This window comes from Strigops habroptila, chromosome 1 (assembly GCF_004027225.2).
Source record: "Strigops habroptila isolate Jane chromosome 1, bStrHab1.2.pri, whole genome shotgun sequence".
Classification (NCBI taxonomy): domain Eukaryota; kingdom Metazoa; phylum Chordata; class Aves; order Psittaciformes; family Psittacidae; genus Strigops; species Strigops habroptila.
In genome coordinates, this window is record NC_044277.2 from 155,461,005 (window position 1) to 155,486,717 (window position 25,713).

The 25,713-nt window shown below is 43.1% G+C and overlaps 1 protein-coding gene across 2 annotated transcripts; it reads right to left on the reverse strand.

Moving 5' to 3' along the window:
- CRTAP (cartilage associated protein) lies at positions 1–25,713 on the reverse strand. 2 transcript variants are annotated; one of them, XM_030484378.1, is made up of 7 exons: positions 25,001–25,709; positions 17,346–17,495; positions 16,560–16,731; positions 14,339–14,467; positions 12,619–12,764; positions 9,750–9,833; positions 1–736 (listed from the first exon to the last, which is right to left on the reverse strand). In XM_030484378.1, exons 1-7 carry the CDS (start codon positions 25,472–25,474, stop codon positions 677–679), a joined length of 1,215 nt encoding a protein of 404 aa, XP_030340238.1. In that variant the 5' UTR covers positions 25,475–25,709; the 3' UTR covers positions 1–676. The 2 variants fall into 2 exon arrangements, with proteins under 2 accessions (XP_030340238.1, XP_030340247.1); XM_030484387.2 differs by lacking the exon at positions 1–736 and adding an exon at positions 5,843–9,249 and having other exon boundaries at positions 25,001–25,713.

Below are 25,713 nucleotides of genomic sequence, written 5' to 3' on the forward strand. Positions count from 1 at the left end.
TTTGTAGGAAAAAGGAATTCTTTATTACTCAGTTCTAAGCGACCTCAGTTTCACATCATGGAATTTAATTTAGTTTTTAAAAAAGAGCAACACTGCTTACAGAATTCTTTACGCAATTCTTACAAGATCACTAGCTGTGCTTTGTTAATCAACTTATTTCAGCTATTTAAATGTATCTTAAAGTCTTTCAGGTGCACTGGGATTCAGTATCACTTTATTCTTCATCATAGAAAAAGACATATATAAATAATACAATACATAGCTCAGAAAGTCAAGAGGAACTGTTATGTCTTCCCTGGTTCATAACCTGACAGAAGTTCTTTGGAATTTAGCTGTACTGTTACAACTCACTAGAACATCACTGAAATAAGGAACCTTAGTGTTAGCCCAGAAAATACAAATAGTCTGTTTTGTTGTGTTTATGTGATGGGAAGAAAGCTCAGGAGGAAAACCCATATGCACCGATTCTGTAAATGCACAGTGAAAAGCCACGCTCACAGAAGAGCCAGTGCAGCATGGAAGTGATCTTTCAGGAGTGGATCTTGTGACATAAGGTGGAGCTTAAAGGAGCAGCTTTGAGGTATATCTAACTGGAACTACAGGTGACCAAAAACAATAGTAAGGAGCAATGGTGAATCTTCACTTTCATAAAATACTTCATAAGTGATTTCACTCATCAGGATTCCTTCTTTTCCTCTACTTCTAGCAGCTCATCAAGGAATTCCACAACTTCACCCTAGAAAGGATTAAATTTAACAGAAACAAGTTAACCTTGTACTGCAAAATCGGTGGAAACCTTTAACTATTTTAACCAAAGCATAAACTGTAATAATAGGTGTCTAAGTATTTTTTAACACACTTCACACAGAAGCCAGCACAACAAGCCTATAAAATGCAGGTAAATGGCCCAAAGAGGGGTAGCACAAGTACTTGCAGTGACACACAGATCTTAAAAGAAGGAAATGTTACACTCACAATAAATCCTCTTGTACTTTTTCAGGTATTTAAACAGACAAATTCTCAAACTCAGAAAGTAGAAGAATAAATGTTTAAAGCACCTGTTAAATTAGGAAATTGTTAAAATACCATAAAGGATTAAAGAATTTTAGAAAGCTTCAAAATTCAAAGCCAAAGTGCTTTGTAGAACTGTAACTCTGACTTCGCATCTGTCTGCTCTGTTTATGTCCTGAAACAAAAATGTAAAGAACCAGAGACACCAGAATATTTTCCACACTGGAAACAAATATGTTGGCTATAGATTCAGACCAGAAAAATATTATATTTACAAGCTCCACTCTGGTAATACAGGGTACCGACACAACAATCCAACTTTAAAGTACTCCTAATGTAGTTCTATGTCATATACCATAGTCAAATGTCTTTCTGCAGTCAAGCCTGAGTACTTTGGGATGATACAGCCCCACCGGCTGGAATTTACTGCTCTGTCAACTGAGCTACAGTAACTGCTACAGCACATTTTTGCCTAGAAAGGTATTCCTGAGGAAGACAGCACCTTCCAGACATGCAGCTTGAGACTCAAAATTTTAGTTTTCTATTCTGGCGAGGAAAGGGCATTAAAGCCTCTGTCAGTAAAAATAATAAGAGGAAATAGAGAATTGTCTATTTTTAATACAACAATTGTATTATGGACATGGTGATTAAAATCATTAACATCCCATTTTTCAGAAGTATGATTAGCAAGGAGAGAAATAACGAGAACCAACCAAGCAAAAATAAAAGTGGGAGGCAAGCTGGCTGAAATAACTGCTGCTCTTGTTCCCTGCTTCACAGTTCCATCTCAAAGACTGTTGAGTTTTTGCAACTTATGAAGTGGTTTTAGCAAGTCCAAAAGGACGGCAATTTATTTTTGCTTTGAATTTGTTCAAAACATCTAATTAAATAAAAAACATGGGAAAAAATGCCAGCACTTTCATATTCCCTACTCGTCTTACTGGTTGCAGGAAATCTGTCAATTGGAAAACAGGAATTTGACATTTCTGCATGTTTTCCTTTGTTTGGAGTGTTTTGATTGCCCAAGGAGCCCAATCGTGGAGAGAACTCAAAACCACTTCACAAATGGACATGAAGAAAATAGCCACTAGGTCCAACAGTCACCATGCAAGCAGTTGGAAGATACAGAAACAGAGGCGCAGGGGACTTCAGGTCAAGTTTTATAGCACAGCTCCTAAAACTGGGCACACGCACTTGCATGCCTCTTGAAGGACTACACACAGGCAGGTCCCATTAACTCTGAAGAGAGCTAGGAGACTGGGAATACAGGTGTCTACTACAGGAGTCCCAGATCTAGTTCAGACTAATTGCTTTACACCTCAGGATCACAGTTTAATGAAAGAACAACAGACAATAAAAAGGATTTTTGCCCTTGGTCTACCTGCAAAGACAGTCCTTAAAAAATAAAGAGTCTGAAAGGCAGGGTGAAAGGCACAAACATCCAACTAGATGACCCAGAATAAGGAAGTATAAGGAAGACATGGGGATTTCAATATTGTACCTTTGGTAACTCAACCATATGGAATCTTAATTCAATTCATATTATTGTCACGTTCATCAGTAAGATAGGGTATTTCAGAAGGCACAAAAGATCACAGACAGAATTCAGGTTTTTTTTCTGCTATGTTTTCACATCCAGAAACATGTAAGAAGCCCAAGTTTTAAATGGAAAAGGATATTTAAAAATTGACTGAAATCTGAAATCTCTAGAGCCTGAAACTGATCTCTGAGGGAAGGGATGTCAGAAGCTGTTGTGGTCTAATGAGAAGTACTGGGGAATAAGAGAGGTTGATATATGGCAAAAAATATAAAAATAGCTGTCCAAACAATATATATACAGAAAATATACTGTAATGCAACTGAATAATTGCTTGGATGTTGGTTATATTTGAAAAGGCAAAAACTCCAGATTAAAGACAAACAAAACCTGCAGTTAAAATATTTTTGCCTGTGCATTCAGTCAGAATGTAAAACATTTGCAAGTTGTCCAGAGTGTGGTTGGCAGCCTAATGAAAAAGTGCTAACACTACATCAGAAGAGCTGATCACATTGTCACATTAGCAGCTATGACCAAATTGACCAATGTCCTTGCCCCATTAGCGCTTGCTTGACACCGCATCAGGCATTCTGTATGACTCAAGTCAGCAAATATTTCAGAGGTGTTCGCTCCAGGGAAAGAGCCTCCTGCCACTGATATCTAACAAACTTCATGCTGGCCTGCGGATCTGGAGCCTGAAATAATTCTCCGATATGATTTAACCATTCTGTGTGGCAGAGTTCCTCCCGTTATCTGGAATGCTATTTGGCTCCTACCTACCTTAATAGGAAGGACACCAAATTTTACATGCAGTAGTAAAAAAAATTTTACATGCAGTAGCTGCAGCTACTACACAGGACAACAGCCACCCACCAGTAATGCAGGTTACATGAATATGCTGCTCAGACACAGCGTTGATGTAAATCAGAGTTGAGCAATATATGGCTCAAAGTGTGATGTAGCTGTCTAGCCAGTAGCTAGTAAATCAGCATATGAAGTCTGACTAAGCTGGGGGAAGAGAAGGGTTTGACACCAGACCAGTACATTCCTGATAGTTAGGCAGCCAACAACTGTAAAGTGCACATGTGGGGACTGCCTAGTCAGCTGCAGTGAAGCACATCCTCATCAGCAAGCTGGCTCTCAGTCCACAGTCTTTGCCTCCTAGTTTGCACTGGAGGCCGGGTACATGCTGCAGGTACAGCAGCTCTGCCAGCACCCCATGACGTCCCTCCCTGTGCTACCAACCTCTTCTTCCCTCTCCCAGTCCAAGGACAGTGAATGGAAAGTGGGAGTGACACAGCAAGGATGTATGGGAAAAGATGGGTCAGGTACGGCCTGAAATACGGGAGGCATGATATCGAACAGTAGAAAGGGAATGCTCCCAGACTGGTGTGAGTGGTAGGAAGAACCAGAGAAGCTGATCTGATCAACTGAGGCCTCTAATTATCTGCTAGATATGCAAACTGAGCAGCCTTGGCTTAGATTAACAACTGAATAGAGGCACAAACAGAAAGAAGAAGTTTTGTACCACAGTAAGTAATTCCAGAAGGTTTTACAGAGGGTATGTGAGTAGTTAGATCATAATAAAGCATGATTTTAAAACACAGTTCTTGATCAATTCTGAATAAGCTAACCCAGACTAGTGATATTGGTGTGCTATTTTAAGTGAAGCTACAGCATTTGAAAAAATAAGTGCTAAAAAGATGACAAATGCAGAAGTCCTCACTTACTGCTGCAAGCTGAGTGTCCAAGACCATGGTACACAGAGGGCCAGGGACTGTTGCCAGCCCTTCCTTATGCAATGTTAAATGCTGCATTCACACACACAAAACACAACCTTTTAGAAGAAACATCTGTACTTTGGAGACTCCTAGCCAGCTATTAAAATAAACAGCAAAGAGGAAAAGCTACCAATACATGGCTCGGTTATAGCCCACTTGAGACTGACAGTCCAGCACCAACTCTTCTTTTGACAGCAGCATTTAAATCTAGTTGCAAGCAATAGCAGCTGTACTGACAGACCCAGATGCTTTGCTGTTAGTTGCAAAGACTAAGCACTGCCTTCCACATAGAAAATATCAATCATTCCTGGGTCCTTGTCCTTTCTCAGTGTGAACTGGAAAACTTCTGGGGAAAAAATAGCTTTCTTGCAATAACCCATACTTTTCATGCAGATCTGTTGATGGCCTTTTCAATAGGGTCTCCGTATGCACCGCAGTGGGTAGCCTGTTCTTTAGGGAAGTAGCAGAAAATATTAAAATAATAGTGTTCTAGAATGAATTAAGTTCTACAGAAAAGTATTACTATGGACATGCTTCCGTGTGTGATTATCAGTGGATGAGTAAGAAGTGGTCTTTACTGTAACTCATTCAACAAACTGCACCTTGGGAGACAACAAACAGAGCAAGGAGAATTGGCTGGATCTTCATTTCCTTATAATCTATGATCTAGAAGGAAAACATTTATCCCACAACATGTCCCCTGGCTGTCCTTCACAGCAAAAACTGAAATTTTGCTAAAGTTGAAAGATCTTAGTGACTGGAAACTTGTTCAACAGTAAGAGTAACAGATTTGATTCCCTTATGTATTGGGCCATGGGTGAAAAGATTGTGGAAGGGGAAAGGGTTGCAGGGGTAGCCTGTGTAAGGAGAGGTCAGGGCTGCCCTGTAACTCAGTACTTGTCCTGTAACTGCCCCAGGGACTAATTTGAATAACTAATGGGAGTAGTGACAAAGAGTTAGGTTATGAGAAACAGCAGATTTTGTTCAAGGAAGAGTAACCATCTTGCAAGAGTGAAGACAAAGGTTTGATGTGCACAACTGTGGAGTATATGCGCTCAATGGGCCTGATAGAGGTTGTAAGTGCACACCCCACAGTCCTCTGGCCAGTGATATTTTGGGGACACATACATTATTTTGGGATAACAGTAAGGCATGTGTCAATGAATGGCTCAGTGTTGAAAGGTTTATTCAGCCTCTGACCAAGAAAAACGTTCCTTGATCTAACCTTCAGTTAAAACATGAGAGTTCACTGTAACCACGTCACAGCCCTCCCAGATCTTCCAAGAGCAGTACAGACCAGGCTGGTCATTCCTCGCATTCTAGCAAGGGAAAAAAAAATCCCTCAATTCTTTGTGCGGAAAAATTATTTGGCCCTTAACCTGTTTATTTTTCAGATATGTAGTCCACAGTGACCCACTGCCACATGCTTTTAGGTGGGGTTTTTTTCAATATTAAAAGAGCTTATTTGTTCTTTACATGTATGTTGATTGCTTTCTCAAATATTTTTCCATTTCATTTTTATTGATACATTCTGAACATACATTATGAGAGACTGCAGTACACTGCAGTTATTACAATAGTATTTTACAGTATTCCAGTAAAAATGCTTTCCTCTTAACATTTTTATAATGCCTATAAAACATGAGTCAGCCCAGTTCCAAAGCAACTCCAACACTGCTCCCATCGCACTGAAAACAGAAGCCTTCTAGTGGCTTTGTTTCTGAACTCCACTTACTCTCTCTTGCCTGCTTTACGCTGCATGCAGAAGCTTAAGAAAAACTGGGCAGGTAAAAATTCCTCCTAATGTCAGTACCCACAACTTAGGGACATCCTGCCATTTAAGCCCAACCATGGAAACAGCTTCCCATGAAAAGTGGTGTAAATGGAAGAAGGAATATCTTTGACCAGGATACACATCCAATGGTAAAGAAGCAAGAGGGGAAAGCAGGAAGGTTCTGCAGGGCCAGCCACATAGGCAGTATCTCCACCAGGAAATGATGAAAAAAAAAATCTTCTTTCTTTAAAGAAGCTTATGTTGAACAAGGACCATAACAATGCCACTTAGCTGCCAGCTCTCTCCGAAATGGCTGCCACCAGCTCTTCTCAGTGTAGCGGTGCTATTGTAGCTGTGTTGGTCTGAGGTCGCAGACGGGGCAGGGTTTACATGTCTGCAGTTACAACTTGCCATTACAAGCACACTTGTATAAATCACCTGAATGTATGCCAAAAGTTTGTTAATAAAGCTGAAAATATGTTGTTAGTGATTCCCGAGCAGAAAAATAGGCTGAATGCAGATTATTATCTGCTGTAAGTAGTCCACTGGGCTCTCATGCTTTGGTGTTATTCCACATGATCTTTTTCCAGCAGTCACATCAGTTCAACACTTAACCCTCCTTCGCATCACACTTAAGAATGGAGCATTTGAATTTCAGCTATTGTACAAATGGACACACACATCATATACAAATAAAAAGAACAACATGGCAAATAAAGTGGGTCAAAGCTGCCAACAGTTTTTCACCTACTGATTAAGTACTGAAAGAAAAATCACATTGTAGGATCATCTCAGCCAAATACTTGTGGTTCTTATGTAACTTAGAACAGCTAAGTAGCTATCCCTGAAAAAAAAAAAATCCTCAAGAACACCGATTTTATGGGCCAGAAACATGTCTCATACAATTAGTGTAATGCTGAAGTTATATCTACACCAGCTGAGTATCTGGCTCTTAACGGCATTTCAGTTTGCTATTTAAATGTGTGCAATACCAGGAGTTGTATCTATTAGAGCCTTTGTGAATTACACATCTGAACAGAAATCAAAAAGCTTGACAATCCATGGCCAACTAAGATGACAAATCTGTGTAATGTTCTTTCAACTTCACTGTGGAAAACTGTAAGGATATTTAATAATAATTACTTTTAAGAAAAAGTAATTTGTAGCTAGTTGGCGCTAATGTTCTCTGTCACCTCTGCTGTGTTAAATGTTTGAACTAGAGATTTTCATTTCCTTGTGGAAAAACATTAATAAAGTAACATGAACAGGACAGTATTTCTTGTAGTGACATATGCAAAAATCATTACTGCATGTTCCAGCCTTTGCAATTACTGCCATGTATTATTGGAAGAAGCCACTTGTTCTCACTTGCTTTGCTAATTGGATTTAAAAAGACACATGTACGATCTGGGATATAGGAGCACTGAGAAGTCTGAACAAAGTGAGATTCTCCACTTGGGAATGATGACATGTTCACATAGGAAGAGATCCTTTTGCCACATGAATCCTTTTGCTTCACTCAACGAAAGAGAATGATTTTTTTCTGCAGATTATTTTATGGGCCCACAAGCAACTTCACAGACAGCAAACATGGACCACAGAAACTTACAAAGGTATGGCCTATGGCCCAAGAAGCACATGGTTTAAATAAACAGTGTACTAAAAAGAGAGGTTGCCTCCATCCTTAACAACTTTTAATAAAGCTTTTACTGTAACACCTTATCTGGGTTTTTCAGTTTTCAGCATTCCTATGGAATAAACTTTTCTATCCATGCCAGGAGAAATATTAACAAGAAATTCCACTTCTACTACCAGGTCCTGCCCATATAGCAGAAACTGGAAGGCAGCGCTTTTCCCTTTGTGCTATTCCTGCTCTGTCTGGACTCCCTGGAAGGCTCCTGCAGGCAAAGACAAGTTCTGGTAGCCAGGGATTTATGAGTTCACTACCAAAAGCCAGAGCCAAGCCAGAGGCAATGGACAGCCTCCCAGGTTCTTCAGCCCTAGAAAGGGAGGGTACAGAAGCTTTTCCCTGGGAGAGGAGAATGGTAACTTTCCTATTATGATGAGAGTGTGGGGTAGGGATATATGTAGCATGACCAGGCCCAGCAATTTTTGTTGTTTAACCCAAACAAATAATCCAGTGTAATTCCTTGTCACTTCCCCAAAAGTTTAAATGAGGTTTCCACTGTACTTCCTTCCTGCAGATTGCAAGGTCATTTATAACTGCACTAGTGAAACGGGCTACAGGAATGAATGCCAGCAAATAAATGCTTGTTTATTCTATACACAGTACTTGAGGCTAAAGATTGTTTCTATCCCTCCTTCTAAAAACATACGGGGAAAGCCCTCACAACAGACTGCTTCTCCCCTTCCTTAATTATTCATCCCTGTGTTTTGAAGCAGCAGATATGGGAGAAGAACTACAAATTAAGTTTATGCCCAACATAAAAGACCATAATGGGCAAAGCACAAACCAACAAGGGAATACAGAAAGCGCTCAAGTATTTCACACCCGGATGAAAATCCATACAGACTAGCCCTCATCTAAGCTTAACCTTATAACAAGCTTATTAAACTGTCTTTCACAGTTTTATCACAATGGAAAGTCTTCCTTAAGTCTGGTAACCTTGCAATGGAATTTTACGTATAGATTTGTTTTCAGGTCACTAGCATACTGAAGGCAGCACAGACATGTTACTGCTTTTGCACTATAAAATATTACCTCTCCCTATGTGCTGGATAACATAAAAATTGCAAAGGTGATTTCATTTTTTAAAATAAACCATCTTTCTCTAAAAAAGAGCTCAGCCGTGCTCCTTACAAGTACTCTGCCCCACGTCAAACTGAGCATAGCTCTTTGCCAATGCCAACAACGAACTATTCCATCATTTGAAGATTTTTTTCAAACCTTTAAATGAAAGATTCTGAAAACAAAGCAAAACAAAAAGCAATCCAAAGCCTCCATGACTTACACTTTCATTTCAGCTGTGGGAGACAAAGAAATGCCCTCTCAACAATTTAACTACTTTCCTAGCGCAAAAAAAAAAATCCACTTTACATGTTTCCAGTCTAATAGTAGTCATTTTATGTTATCTGTCCATGAATTCCAACCATTTAAGAAGCAAGACGGGGTGACCAAGCTGTTACTGTGCAGGAAAAAAATAACAAATATCAAGACTTGCTTTTGACAAAAATTAAGATTTAGGTGGTTACTTCTGGACAAAATTATAAGGATCTTTAAATCTAATTTAAACAACATTTCAGAAAAAAACAACCAAAAAAAACCCCAAAACAAAACCAAAGAACCCCCCAAAACCAGAAAAACATTAGGTTTAAATATACATATACACACTACTTCTCTGCCCTCTTGTGTTATAGCTTGCAAGGAGGTTTTTTTGTTTTGTGGGCTCAGTGCATTACATTTACCTTTGTGTTAATACCATCCATATTTTTTTAAACTGTATGTGATGTTCTTTGGGTTTGTTTCTTATATTCCGTTTACAAAAGAAAAAAATCGTGATAAAATGGTCATGGTTACAAGAAGATTTTTCCATAGTAGCTAAATCCTGGATTTCCATCTATATATCATCTTCACTTTAATGTGATTGCTGGGTTTTGACCACGATTTCCTTTCTAGAAAACTCACCTCATCATCATCCATCAGATGTTCCTTTGCAAAGTCATACATTTCCAGCTGGAGTGTGGTTATGTTGTGGTATCGAACAGCCTCCTATCAAAAAACAAAATTTCCATGTTAGGGTAGCAAGACAGGGAAGTACATCATGTCACCTGAAAGTATACCAGTGAAGTCAGACCCAGACTTAGTAGAAGGTAGATCCAGCGAGGGTTATAATGTTTGTGAAAGGAAACAGTAGAATAGCAAGCAGCATATCCAATGTCTTCTGTGGACCTTTCTAAGCACAAGCTCCATGGATATGAGAAGAACAAAGCACTTTCCTCTTTCTCATGTTTCAAAGCATTGGCAAGTCCGAGAATAAGGAATGAGACTGCCAGAATTGAGCAGCAGCCTGCGCCTGCATTCCAGCAAGCTTTGGATGTGAGAAAGCCTCTGTCTCCCTGTGCTCTGGTGTATGGCAGCAGGCAGTTCTGGGAAAAAGAGACACTAAGCTATTTTGCATGATAATGACTCACCCCACCCTGAGTCTGGGCTAGGGAAATTCTGCACGGTCACCCACCTGTCTGTTTAGCTCAGTCACCTACTCTCATATTTGTGAATACAAACAGTAATCTACTTTGACCATCCCCTTTAACTCCTTTTGGGGAGGAAAACAGGAAACTTCCTCTTTCACAAGAACATCTAAAGCTTAGTGTCAGAGACAAATGCTGCTGTCACTCTGTTACCACTGTGAAAATAAACCAGAGGCATTATGGTTTCATGACAAGTGATTAGCATAGCAAGCAACTTCTGTTCTTAGTTACATGGATCAAAGTACAAGAAAATACAGCTGTGTGCATTTCATATTTTATATTTAAAAATTATCTGTAGTCCTCAGCTCCTGAGAAGTTATTGAGGAAACTCAGAGTTAACGTGTAAGACCCTTGTTCTGTCCTCTCTGCACATGTATGCCAAATCTGTCTGTGGTTTGCAGTTTTATACTTTGCTACCTCTTACTCCCACCACTGCCAAACATTGTCTCCAATATGGCTATAAAGCACAGTTCTGTCCCCAAAAGCAGTGACAAAGGAGTGGTCCCTTTCAACTCTGAGCTCAGACTCGCTGCTGCTGCCTGAAAGAACCAAATGCATTTTTGCTTTCTTCTGTCTCAGCTGGCCGTGCAGGGCAGACCTGAGTTTCCAGTGTGCAGATAAGATGTGTTGCACATAACAGTTGTCCACAAATAAAACCCATTTAACTCAAATGCAGGGGTTCAAATTTCTGACTTGAGCTGGCTGGCCTGAGAGGAAGGAGTGTAATTATCAAATCAGTGCAACCTACAGGGTGCATACATGAACTGCGCTGCAGTGCTGCTACAGATAAAGTCAGTCACCTAAGCACTGCACACATGTACCGAGTTCAACGCAGCATTATGAATCAAGGGCCACTGGGCCAGTGCAGGTCTCGGTGACTGAGGTGTCTGAAGAAGCAACATGGAAGGGCTACTGGAATGTTACCCAGCAGGATGCTCACTGTTGCTGCAGCTAGGTTAATTTAAATGACTCTTCCACAGAGAAGCCATGCCGTAAGAGAAAGAACAAATACTGCTAATGACTAACTATGTGTACAGCACGTACCACTAATGTCTAAGGAGTCACTCAAGTGTCACAAAGCAGTTAATTCAGTTGCATGACATAAATCCTGGTAGTAAGAAAATCCAGCCTGATTGTCAGAGTCCAGGCTGCAGTAGTCCAGAAACACAGCAAAATAGTTTTATCTGTAAAACTTCCTTGGACATGGAAATTTAAGAACAGCATAGAAACCCATTTTTAAAATAATTTCTCACAGCCAGATCACATCATTATATTCCATTTTTCTCTTCTTCATGCTGAATGATGGATTAAGAACTTCAGTCTATTTGTAAATTACAGGAAAAGAATGAATGTATGCTGGGCCAGATACACCCTGATTTAAAAATGGCACTGCTTCAGTTGCCTGTCATGAAGCTAGAGCACTGTATTTCAGTTGATGATATCCTAAATATCTGTTATTATGAACTAAGAAAATAATTGTGCAATGACCTGAATGCTGCTCCTTAGACATGGAAAATATTTTCTTTGATGTATAATCTCAATTCAGTTTATAAAATCTAGTTACGTATATTCCATATATAAAATGTGAATAGTAGTTTTAATTAGGACTATATGAAATCTTGATATATGGGTTTTATCAGATAAATTCAGAATCCCACTCATATCCAGCAAGTTGGTACATACAGGTCTAGAAAGGCACATAAAGCAAGGATGTAGAGATAACAATCATTGCTGGATGGCCTGATGTTTACTGTGGGCTCTTTGCAGCAAGTATTCCAGCTAAGATAATTAGACGCAATATGGTCCTGGGCCTTTTTCCATCCTCATCCACCCAACTATGTTCTAAAGTAAGTGGAAAGTAAGTTTAGCTGGGGTTATCATATCCAGACACATTTCAATGCCAACAGAACCTGAAATAACAAGCAAGTGGAGGTGTTGACAAATAATAAGTGATTCCCAAAAGCCTAAATGTCACTGGAGTGATCTTTTCATCAGGAGATTTCAGGGAGCAGCTGCTTCAATCATCAACGTAGATAAAGATATAAATACGCATGTCAGACCGTGAATTTACTTGTCATTATATTATACCCTACTGTAATATATGCCAACATGAAAGACTATAATGACATTCACTGTCTACATTACACAGTACATCTCTGTGTACAACTTTCTATGTGGTTTTAATAAAACAGCATGTGTTTAACTCCAGAACCAATAGATAACCACCACTTTCCCAACCTCTGACCCACTGAGCTTCAGGAAAATATCTGAATGTGTCTAGAAGGCATATTAATCAATTTACCTACCAATCTGGGCTGAAAATCCTCCTCTTTAAGTCCCCATTTGTCTTTGTGGTACTGATAGTAGACCATGTTCTGTTTCATTACTTCATCGTTCTGGTCAAACAGAAGGTAACTAGCAGCACAAGTAGCTGCATTCTTCACATCATTCACTAATTGATAAACACACACACACACAAATTCAGATAAGGTAAATGAACAAATTCCTACTATTATCCAAGCTCTGAAAAACTCAGATGGAAACAGAACCCATTTTCTATCTCCCTACCAGCTGCATATAAAAAAAAGAAACCCAACAAAATTGCTTCCCAGAAAGGATACACTATTTTCATGTTCTAAAACAGGTTTCTGAAACATGGTTCAAAAATGGGGACTTAACTGATGGTTTTCTATGAAAATCCTAACCAGATATTCCAGGATCAGTGAGAAACTGTATCCCAGTACCAGTGAGGTATCATCCCACACCTTGGTGATCCCCACTGGGGCATTTATTACAAAACAAAAAACACACTACCCCCACCTCCCCAGCAAAAAAATAACCCCACTTCTTTGTACAAGAATTGACAAAAACGTAAGAGTCAATGTGTAAAATGTGCAGTCAAACAACATAAGCAGAAGTCATTAATGACTTGATGCTACATGGCTGAATGTGTCTTCCCTTTGATGCTGGGCCCTGCAGGAGCAGCTATAAGGGCTACATGTATTCTTCACAGTGCAAGTAATTCCTCAAGAAACTGCAAAATTCACTGAGTGATTTAACTATCAAGTATGTAATCACTGAGAACCAGAACACTACAATTTCTTTGAAGTGGTCCCGTTTTGTTCAAAATGCATTTAGCCCCATAAGCCCCATTCTAATAGGATTATAAGAATCCACTAGGGAAAAGTGAATGGTATGAAATACTCTGTAGGTTTCTCTGTGGAGGAAATGATGAATAGTAAATTGAAAATTGAGTATTTATTGAAGAGAATGAAGTGTGTTACGTTAAAAGTGTTGCCTTGAATCACAATATTTCTTTTCTCTGAGTAAGTTATAAGTCTAAGAAAAAAATTGCTAGCACTATACATTCAGCTGCTTAAAAACCATGTGGGTCTGACAGCTTGACCCCTATGGCTTTTTGGCACAAACCATGCTGGTTTTGTACACAGATGTACAAAATGGGTCTGTGTCACTGCATATGTTCCAATGGAAGTGGCTAGCACTCTTTACCCTAAGATGTTTTGAGTTACTTCAAAAAGGCAGAAGAATTGGTACATCACTAAAACATCTAAAATACATACTATGAACATTTATAATTTATATGAGCATTTATCATTTACAAGAACAAATGGTAGTGATGGATCAGATCACATTTACTCTGTAACTGCCTCATTTTTCCAACACTCAAGTGGAGACCAGTCATAACCATGCATAAATTAAAACAGAGGGGCCTGACATGGACAAAATCCTTATGGGACTTACATTCAGCAATTTATTTTGTCATGGACAATTTTATGAGCATGGGCTCTATACATAAGGTTTATCTTCCATGTATGTTAACTACAGTTATACAGGGAGAAAAAGATGCCAGGCAACTCAGACTTTCTGTCCGAGAACAGGTTAAAACGCAGATTCTGGAGGCTACTACTTACATTATAAAGCATTATAACTAGAGGAAAAAGATTATGAACGGAAACTGCCCCACATCATCCCAACGTTATTTAAGCACATTAAATCACTACTTACATTTATAATAAGCAAACTGCAAGTAATGGTACATGGTGGCCACAAATTTCTCAACAACAAAGCCTCCAATAATGGGCGTCAGATTACTCTCGCACTGCACTTTGCATGCAAGAACTTCAATATAATGATCTAAAAGGAAGAAAATAATGACGCAGGATATGAATATCGCATAGTGAATCATTATAACCCCTCTCATTAGGTACCCATTAACATTTGGCCTTATAATGCTCTCCTGGGTTCTATGCAGCTGGATCTTGCTGCCTGGAAGTACTGAGCATCTACAGCTCCATCTGAAGTATGTATCAAGCACTGGTACTCAGCCCTTCGGTAAAAATCTGGGCGGGCTGCACTTGAAATGATTCTAAGCCGCAATTCTAGAGCACTAAGCAGTTAGGTTACACTGACACCTACAGGCAGTCTGTGGCTGCCAACAAAGAATTTCAAGCAGTTTCGGGATAGATCACATTAGGCAACACCACCAAACAGAAGTATTTTAAAGCCTTAGTTTCCCTGTCAGCCACATCGGGCAGGTGAAAGCAAGTTATCTAAGCTTATGTGGCAAGTCTCTGACCGAAGCAAAAGAACAGCAAAGGGCCCTTCACCTGTTTTCTCTGACGACTCCTAATATGAAGAATGCTGAAGCTAACTAAAAATAACTGGCAAAATGAAATTACCAGGCCCACCTTTTACAAGAACAGTGGAATCTCCAAACAGAGTAGTATTCAATTCTGGCCAGCACATAAAGCTAGAAACACAAGTCCCTCAGTGAAGTGATCCCATGCAATGAGGACAGCTGGCTTCCAAACATAACTCATTGCTCAGAGATAAGTATGTACCTAGTGCAATCACCAAATACTTCTGGTTAACTTTTTTTGCTGCATCTACTTCTGCAGTAAAAGCCTCCAAGGCAGAATATATCTCCCTGGAGCAAGAGCACAGTTCAGCCCAGGCAGCGCAAGTAAACATGAATTTTCCCATGTCAAGAACAAAATACTTGAAATGTATGCATATGGCCATGATGACATCATGCAGTATCTCCTACTTTTGCTTCTCCTCACTATTGCTGGGAATTGTCCTTTCCTTCCAAGAAAGAAGAGGAAGGATGACAGCAAGTGCCAATCACAGCTAAGCATGGACACTGTTGGCTTGGGAGCTATCCTGATGTCAGGGCTCTGAATCACTGGGAAAGAAGGTCTGTGTTTCATGCCTTATCACCTGTGATTGGACCTTCACTCCTTATCTGCTGTCCTCGGCACCTGCCTGCTTGGCCCAAGAGTAAAGCATGGTTTAAGGAATAGCCTGCAATAGCTGTTCCATGTCAGCTGTACTGATGGGTACCAGTTCCACACTGAGAAACTGTGGAGCTGCTCTTTTACTTCACATTTATGTATCTATGTATTTCACAAATCTTTGCTCAGCAACACATCTGATGGCTTTAGGACAAAAAGTTGGGTTGGTTTTCCTTCTGGCAAAGCAGAAATTCTGTTGCATTTTTCATGTTTTTAAGTTTGTTGATAAAGCATGCCAGCATTCTCCACGCAAACATTGCCAACACCACTGAGCCCAGAGCACTGGAGAAATTGTTTCTTTTGCTATGAAAGAGGATAGGAAATGAGTACGTGTCATTTTGACAGCAATCAAAAAAGGTGGTATCTCTTTTCCTTTGCAAAGCAATTGATTTTTTTAATCTACACACTAAAGAAAAAGAAATCTTAACCGCTAGCAAAACTCTGCTGTAGGAAATATGAAAAATAGGCAACAGAAATTTGTCATATTTATGAGAAAACAGATACATCTGACCAGTGACACACAAAACACAAAGCAGATTTTGAAGGCAGGCTAACTGCTGAGCCTCAAAGGTGCCAAACTGATACTGCAATGTTGGTCAAGAGACCTGTCTGGATAACTGTTGCTACCTGGATGAAGTAATTCTTATTACTTACACATCTGTTATTCTGACACACTCTTAAATTTCCATGTTAAAGTAAGAGCTCTCTGTTCTGATTTGCTGACAGCCCTCCTTTATCTTACTGGAAAGAGCAAACCAGAATTCCGGCAGTTTTCAGTGAATCTAATAAACTCATGTTGGCCCAAACTGAGCATGGCGTACCAAGTGCATTTCACACTGCAAACTGAGAAACAGGACTCTGGTAGTCAATCCTACAGATAAACTGAAGCGCACCTTTGGGACATCTTTCCTTATTATTTCCTAACCACTCACCTGCAATGGAAAGATAGAAGTCTTTAAAATCCTTGATCTCTCGGGAACCTTCACAGGCTGCTGTACAGTCATCATAGGCTTTGAAGAAATCGGGAAGAGCCAGTTCCATGTCTGAGATAGATGTCCCCCAGTTGTCACCATTGTACGCTCTCACAGCCCTGACAAAAAGATTCTGGAAAATTGGCAGGAATGAGAACCAGAAGTAACTGATCTGTGGAAATCGATGTGTAAATTCAAACACAGAATGTGTCTGCATTTCTGAATTACTATAGAAGCTGTTGTCTGATTAATGTGAGGACAAGAGATACAGATGACTAATGGATTTTAGCAGGTATTTCTAGAGAGCAGAGTACATAATTCCATTTCAGATCAAAAGAAAAGCCTGCTGGACAGAAGTAACAGTATGAATCTAAAGCACAGGTTTGACAGACATTTTCAGTTGAATATTTAACACCAAATGTCCAGCTTATTTTAAGCTCTGCCACTATACCACATTTGAGTAACTATGCACCTGCTTAGCTCCAGTAGTGACCTGCATGTAGCAGCTTCCAGGTGTGCCACTATCTATGATTCACTGTGACTCATTTATGAAACAGTGAAAAGTGTGAGAGGTGAGAATTACCGACTGCATCAAGAAGGCAGAACAGAGATAATGGAGGAAGACAGGAAGAGGGAAAGTAGAGTAGGAACTAAGAACATGTGAGCAAATGATATTCTTGAATCTCACACAGTAAGATGAGTAACTGAACAGTTCCAAAAGACCAGACTCTGAATAAAAAAGCATACCTCATAAGGTTTTGTCTCCAAGTCTTTAATATGCTCCTCAGCATCAGGTATGCTCTTATAGTAGGCCATATTTCTTTGCATCATTTCATCATCTGGATGCTTCAGAAGAAATGTATGAGCTGCTGCAATTGCTTTTGGAAGATTATTAGCCTAAACAGGGATGGGGAGAGAAGGAAAGGCAGGAAAAGACAGGTTAATTGGAAAAAAACAGTTCAAAGTTTCCCGGTTTCTGTCAATGAACTTTCCTGCAGCTTATACATTCCCAAACTTACTTCCTCTGAAACCACAGTCACAGCAGATACAACAGTACAGTAAAACTGACATAATTTTTCTCAGTTTTACTCCTAGCTGCATCACTATGAACATTTTGTGTAAACATGTATATTTGTATGAACATATGAGTGGGTAAAAACCCGCCCCAGCGAGCGCGGCCACCAGGGCGTGGCGCGGCCGTCCGCGCAGGCAGGGGAGCGGGCAGCGAGCGGGATGCTGAGCACTCGCCTCAGGACCAGCGCCCGCTCTGGGAGCTCTGCTCTGGCTGCCCCGGCGGTGGCCAGCATAGGCACCCAGACAGAGCCGATGAGAGGGGAGGCTGCGGCACAGACCTCGGAGTGTAGAAGTGCCTCGACTGGTCTCTTGAGGCGAGGGTGCACAATGGGCAGGGCTGCACTCGGTGCGCCCTGGTGGAGGTCCTCCTGCAGCAGGGGCTGAGCTGCAGGAGGCTGTCAGTAAGCTAAAAGATGCCAGGGAAGCTGAGAGGAAGCTGGGCTGCCTGCCCCATGCCCAAACTGTGCAGGGGCCGCAAGCGTCCATCATAGCTCATACAGGAAAGGAGGAGGGCATTAACCCAGGAAGCTGGGAACTAGTAACAAGAAGAAAAACAACAAAAAAGGGAGGAAGAGGACAACTAACAGCAAGGGGCTTCCTCTAAAATCTGATGTCCCCACCCAGAACCGCTTTGCAGCTCTGCAAGGGGCCAACGAGGAAATGCACACTTTGCCAAAAGAACAGCCTGCTGATCCACCTGTAAAGAGGATCACTACTGGTGCCTCCCGGAAAAAGCGGCAGGTCATAGTAGCAGGGGGCTCTACTTTGAAAGGCACAGAGGCACCCATCTGTTGGCCTGACCCAGTCTCGAGGGAGGTGTGTTGCCTGCCAGGGGCTCGGATCAGGGATGTTCCTGAGAGGCTGCCTGGCCTAGTAAGTCCTGCTGACTATTACCCCCTTCTAGTGGTCCATGTGGCTGCTAGCGATATAGATTGCAGTAGCCTGGAGAACATTAAGAAGGACTACAGAGCCCTGGGAGAGGTGGTTAGGGGCTCTGGAGCTCAGATAGTTTTTTCATCAACCCTCCAGATTAAAGGGGAGGACTGTAAAAAGGCTAGGCGGAGTTGGCAGGTGAAAAAATGGTTAGAACAGTTGTGCCACAGTCAGGGGTTTGGTTATTTAGAACATGGGACTCAATTTGGGAGGCCAGGTGTACTGGAGGCTGGTGGAGCTGGTCTGACAAAGAAAGGGAAGAGCTGTTTTGGTAGGAGGCTTGACAGGCTGGTCAAGGCAGCTTTAAACTAAACTGAGCTCAGCTCAGATGCCTCTATACAAACACCCGTAGCATGGGGAATAAACAAGAGGAATTAGAGATGTGTGCAAGGCTACAGGGATATGATATCATTGGTATCACAAAAACATGGTGGGATGGCTCCTATGACTGGAGTGTTGGAACAGGAGGCTACAGGCTCTTTAGAAAAGACAGGCCAGGCAGATGGGGAGGGGGAGTTGCTATTTATGTCAGTGATAGGCTGGAGAGTATGGAACTCTCTGTGGGGACAGGTGATGAGTCAACAGACAGTTTGTGGGTCAGGATCAAAGGGAGAACAGCGATGGGGGACATTACGGTGGGGGTCTGTTACAGGCCGCCTGATCAGGAAGGCTCTGTGAATGAAGCGCTCTATAGACACATAGGAGCAGCCTCACACTCACAGGCCCTTGTCCTCATTGGGGACTTCAACCATGCTGATATCTGCTGAAGGGACAGTATGGCCCGGCACAAGTAATCCAAGAGGTTCCTTGATTGTGTGGAAGATAACTTCCTCTTGCAAGTAATAGAGGCACCAACAAGGAGAGGGGCCATGCTTGACCTCGTGCTCACCAAGAGAGAGGGGCTGGTTGGAAATGTGATGCTCCAGGGAAGCCTTGGCTGTAGCGATCATGAGATGGTTGAGTTCAAGATCCTCAGGACAGTGAGAAGAGCATGCAGCAAACTCACTGCCCTGGACTTCAAGAGAGCAGACTTTGGCCTCTTCAGGAACCTGCTTAGTAAGGTTTCATGGGATACAGTCCTAGAGGGCAGGGGGGCCCAAGACTGCTGGTTGATATTCAAGGATCACCCGCTACAAGCTCAGGAGTGTTGTGTCCCGACTAGAAGGAAGTGTGGCAGGAGGACCAGGAGACCTCCATGGATGGAGAAGGAGCTGCTGAGGAAAACTTACGAGGGAGAAAAGAAGCTTATAAAAGGCGGAAGCGAGGACAAGAGGCCTGGGAAGAATACAGGGATATTGTCCGGGAAGCTAGGGACCAGATTAGGAAAGCTAAGGCTCTGTTAGAATTAAATCTGACAAGGGATGTGAAAGATAACAGGAAGGGCTTCTACAGGTACGTAGCAAATAAAAGACAGACTAGGGACAACGTAGGCCCTCTCCGGAAGCTATCAGAACTGGCCACCCTGGATTTGAAGAAGGCTGAGGTTCTTAATGACTTCTTTGCCTCAGTCTTCACTAGCAAATGCTCTGACCACACCAGCCAAGTCCTGGAAGGCAGATGCAGGGACTGTGAGAATGAAGACCTTAGGCCCACTGTAGGAGAGGATCAGGTTCGAGATCATCTTAAGAACCTGAATGTGCACAAGTCCATGGGACCTGATGTAAATCCATATGCAGGTCCTGAAGGAGCCAGTGAATGAAGTTGCTAAGCCACTGTCCATCATATTTGAAAAATCATGGCAGTCAGGTGAAGTTCCCAACGACTGGAAAAAGAGCAATATAACCCCCATTTTCAAGAAGAGGAAAATGGAAGACCATGGGAGCTATAGACCAGTCAGTCTCACCTCCGTGCCTGGCAAAATCTTGGAGCACATTCTCCTAGAAAGCATGCTAAGGCACATGATAAACAATGAGCTGGTTGGTGATAGCCAACATGGCTTCACTAAGGGGAAATCCTGTCTGACCAATTTGGTGGCCTTCTATGATGGGGTTACAGAACTGATGGACAGGGGCAGAGCAGTTGACGTCATCTACCTGGACTTGTGCAAAGCGTTCAACACTGTCCCACACAACATCCTTGTCTCTAAATTGGAGACATCAATTTGATAGATGTACCACTTGGTAGATAAAGAATTGGCTGGATGGCCACACGCAAAGAGTTGTGGTCAACAGCTTAGTGTCCAGTTGGAGACCAGTAACAAGTGGTATCCCTCAGGGATCAGTGTTGGGACCGATCTTGTTCAACATGTTTGTCAGTGACATGGACAGTGGGATTGAGTGCACCCTCAGCAGGTTTGCCGATGACACCAAGCTGTGTGGTTCGGTTGATACGCTGGAGGGAAGGGATGCCATCCAGAGGGACCTTGACACACTTGTGAGGTGGCCAATGCCAACCTCATGAAGTTCAACCAAGCCAAGTGCAAGGTCCTACACCTGGGTTGGGGCAATCCCAGGCACTGCTACAGGTTGGGTGGAGAGGAGATTCAGAGCAGCCCTGCAGAGAAGGACTTGGGGGTGTTGGTTGACGAGAAGCTTAACATGAGGTGGCTTCAGTGTGTGCTCGCAGCCCAGAAAGCCAACCGTATCCTGGGCTGCATCAAAAGAAGCGTGACCAGCAGGTCGAAGGAGGTGATCCTGCCTCTCTACTCTGCTCTCGTGAGACCTCACTTGGAGTACTGCGTACAGTTCTGGTGTCCTCAACATAAAAAGGACATGGAGCTGTTGGAGCGAGTCCAGAGGAGGGCCACGAGGATGATAAGAGGGCTGGAGCACCTCCCATATGAAGACAGGCTGAGAAAGTTGGGGCTGTTCAGCCTGGAGAAGAGAAGGCTGTGTGGAGACCTCATAGTGGCCTTCCAGTATCTGAAAGGGGCCTACAAGGATGCTGGGGAGGGACTCTTCATCAGGGACTGTAGTGATAGGACAAGGGGTAATGGCTTCAAACTTACACAGGGGAAGTTTAGGTTAGATATAAGGAAGAAGTTCTTTACTGTGAGGTTGGTGAGGCACAGGTTGCCCAAGGAAGTTGTGAATGCTCCATCCCTGGCAGTGTTCAAGGCCAGGCTGGATGGAGTCTTGGGTGACATGGTTTAGTGCAAGGTGTTCCTGCCCATGGCAGGGGGGTTGGAACTAGATGATCTTAAGGTCCTTTCCAACCCTAACTATTCTATGATTCTGTGTTTTTTTTGAAGTCTATTATTGATGCAGATAGCATAGATGATGACTGTAAGTCAAAAAGATTACTTTTTTTCTCTTCTCCCTCCCCTTTTCATAAAGCTGACAAGGCACAAGATTATACTGTTGCTCGTGTGTGGGATTTCCCTCACAGCAATTACCTGATGCTAACCTCTGGATACTGAGCAGGATACTGGATACTGGGCAGGAGTCACCAGTTACCATGTTTATATTATTTGCCCAGTGACACACAAGACAATACTACAATAATGTATCTTCCTGATGGTGTTACAAAGTTAGAGCAAACAGCAGGGACTTACTCAATAATTGTGTCCTAATGTGATTTTCTGTACCCATTTTTAAACCCCATTAGACATACTTTGTGAAATATGCATTCCTTACTTAAAACTGCATGTGCCAAATGTGTATGTACTTTATTTTACATATATATACACATTTTTATATAGTACATATACACATATTTAGAAAGAGTGAGAAAGTAAGTCTTAAATATTTATGAAAAGTTAAAACCTTTTCCCTTATAAGCCAAGATCCACATCAACCCATTCAGCGTACTGAGGTGCAGGTGATACAGAGTTCTACCTCACATCTAAAATAGCTTATGGAAGTGTATGTATAAAACTATGAGCATGAATCACAAGCATACACGCAAATGCTCTTTTCTGTCTGCATCCATAAAAGGTACCCTTTCGTTTCAGAAAGAAACTTGAAAGACAACTACCAGGAAGAAACAACTTCAACCCTAACACGAGCTCTTGCTGTGGTGCCGCTATGAGTGTCCCTCCCAGTACTGGAGCTCTGCCAGCTGCCCTTCTTGGCTGTCCCAAGACTATGTGCTTCCACTCATCCCAGGCAGTGCTAAATGCCATGGGAAATCTCAGCTGAACTTTCGTCAAACACCAGGTTTCATTTGTGCTTTATGCTTTAACTCTGTTTGTTGGTAGGCTGGCAGGTCTCTCAGTTTTGCTTAGTCCATAATTCACTCAGTTTCAATTTTTACCACTAAGAAAAAGAAAAGTTATGTAGAAATGCATTCCTAAGTGAATTCAGTGGCTACAAGAAAGCTCCCTCCAGATCTAAGACGTGGCAAAGTTTCACTCTGGAACACACCTCAATAAACACATGGTCGCTCTAAAAAATGACATAAAGCATTTCCCTCTGCCTTCTTTCTATACTATAAAAATCTCCTGGGGAGTGTAGGGGGTTGGGAAAGTGACATTCCTTTCTTAAGAAAACCACCAGCAAGGAAAAAGTCCCTTGTACATAGCAGTTTAGCTCTAGAAGGCCCACTGAGAACTCCCCCAGTGAGTGGGTAAGGGCTCAGACCTGAACTGCAATCTAGTAAGAAAGACAACATGAACAACTGACACTAAAGGGGGAAACCACCAAACTGCACCATTCAAACCTACTGCAAATGTGATGGAAAAACAGTTTAAAGGGAGAGGGAGGGGTTTCTCCCATTTCCCTCTCACATTCCTACCCGTCAGTTACTTAACTGTACCAGAAACAGGAAGTAGGAATGATTTTTGCTGTGATCCATAAATTGCAAGCTTTGTACGTACCACAAGGGGGGAATGAATGGTTAAAGACAGATAAGAAATGGAAACATCTATGGTGATGTCATTTTGGTATCTGTATATGGCTTTGAGAATGGGAGGAGTGCCTGCCCACTCTACTATTCAAAAGAAATGTCCCGTTTGATACCTTCTATGTGTGCAGAGGCCTTAGTGTATAAAGTTAAATTCTTCTGTATGATCTTAGGGATGGTTTTAAACTCACAGAATTACACTGGTGTGATACTGTGCATTTGGATACTGTTCCTATTTTATGAGAACACATTTCCCTACATCTGTTTGTGTGATTTGGAAAAAACACTGAATATTTTAACAAGAAAACAGCACTCCTACAAATAAGACACAGTACAGTTAAGAAGATGTGTGTCTTCAAGCAGCAATCTCAAAAACAATGCACAAGCATACAACCCTATATAATGTGTACTGGGTTATGTTGGGAGTGAATCCCTGGAAGAGAAAACAATCTAAGCAAAGTTCAGCTTGTTATCTCCCCTTCCCAGAAATCCCATTTATTTGAAATGCAAGTAATTGCAGTATATAAGGGGATGGCATGAGGGACAGACCTTGATTTAGAAAACAGAAGAGGAAGGTGAGAAGGAGGGACAGAATTGTCAATTAGATCCTGGACAGGAGGATGACAAGTAGCTAGAAAAACGGGATGAAATCTGATAAAAGAGGTGTGTGGCTAACCCTAGAGCAAAAAGTAAACACCATTCCAGGGCTAGCATTAGTGTCACACTTCAGCAGCCAGTTTTCCCTTTATTCCTTCCTGTGGCTGTAACAAAACTGGAGTTTGCAGGCATCTGGTTATCTGCGAGTCACAGGCTGGGAGCTGCTGCACTGGAAACAACTGGACCAGAAGGAAGTAAGTGAGGAAGATGGACATGCTGAGGGAGAGGAAGCAACAAAGAGCGCTTGCAATAGCAGAGCAGTGACACGAAAGGTCTGAAAAAGGTTTCAGAGGTTAGAAAAAAATAAGGCAGATAGAAAGACAAGAGGGGCAGGCGTAGAAGCAACCCAACTACAGGACAAGGAGGCAGGGTCTAGTGGGCGCGGGTCTGGGAAGAACTGGAGGAGCTAATCTAGGGGATGTGGTGGATGAGTTGTGGAAAAACTGGTGAAGAGTGAGCTGGATAGCAGTATCTGGGCAAGCAGGGGGACAGACAAAGCACACACTGGTCTCACTGTGGGTTACGTGAAGTGAATGGGAGGAAGGGGCTTACAGACATGCCAAGGAGAAGACGATGAAGTGCAGAGTCCCAGGAGGGCAGGGACTGGGACGCCCGACCACAGACAGAAACGGAGGTGGGGCGGACAACTGGCAGCTAAACTGACGTGGAGCAGGTGATGGGGAATGAGGCTACAGCCCAGAGCAACGTGCACTGAGGGCCAGGCGAGAGGTCAGGGGCTTCGCCACGAGTGGGTGCGAGCGGCATCCACGTCCAATGACGCTGTGCAGGGACGGGCCACACTGTCCCCCTCGCTCCATCGCCACACTGACAGGCACGTTTGGCGTACTTGGCTTGGCTGGAGGGTGGCAGAGCACCAGGCAAGACTTTGGGGAAGCGCAGGCAGGGCAAAGACACAGCAGACGGGAGACGAGGAGGGACGAAGGGCCGGGCCTCACCTTGAAGTAGGCGAACTGCAGGTACTTGTAGGGCTCGCGGCGCTGGAAGTCCTCGAGCAGGTCGCGGCCGGGCTGGGCCTGGCGGAAGGCAGGCAGCCCCTGCTTGCAGCGCCGCAGGCACTGCGCCCGCCGCAGCACTCCGGACAGGAGGCGCAGCTCGACCAGCGCTCCCCCGGAGGCGGCGGCAGCAGCAGCGGCGGGGTCGGCCGCAGCAGCGGGGGGCTGCCCCGCGGCGTGGCTGCAATTACGGTGGCAGAAGGCCTCGCTGTCGCGCAGCAGGCGGTAGAGCCGCATGCTGACCTCCAGGTAGTTGACGCTCTCGGGCCAGTTCTCAGTGCTGTACTGGTCCAGGCCGTAGCGGTAGGCGGACTCGAGCGGCATGAGCTCGTCCCGCGGGAAGCTGCGAAAGCTGTAGCGCTCGTACTGCGCGCCCGCCGCCGCCAGCAGCGCCGACAACGCCAGCCACAGCCACATCTCCGCACTCCGGCCGCCCTGCGGCCACCACGTCTCCGCCGCAGGAAAATCCGAGCGGCGTGGCCGGGGGAGGAGCCGGGGGAGGAGCTGGGGGAAGTCGGCCCGGCCTCAGGCCCGGCCCCGGCCGGGGAAGCCGGTGGTGGGTGAAGCGGGACCGAGGCGGGAGGTTTAAGGCTGTCGCTGGCGCCCCTGCTGGCGGGGAGCAGATTGCAGCTACGCCACCCCAAAGGTGCCTCACG

Excerpts from the sequence above, each read along its gene's own strand:
- CRTAP (XM_030484378.1), bottom strand. The coding sequence starts at position 25,474 with ATGTGGCTGTGGCTGGCGTTGTCGGCGCTGCTGGCGGCGGCGGGCGCG. Across the intron at positions 17,496-25,000 it reads TGCAGTTCGCCTACTTCAAG|GCTAATAATCTTCCAAAAGC; the intron begins GTGAGGCCCGGC and ends ATCCCTGTTTAG. Across the intron at positions 9,834-12,618 it reads AGGATTTTCAGCCCAGATTG|GAGGCTGTTCGATACCACAA; the intron begins GTAGGTAAATTG and ends GTTTTTTGATAG.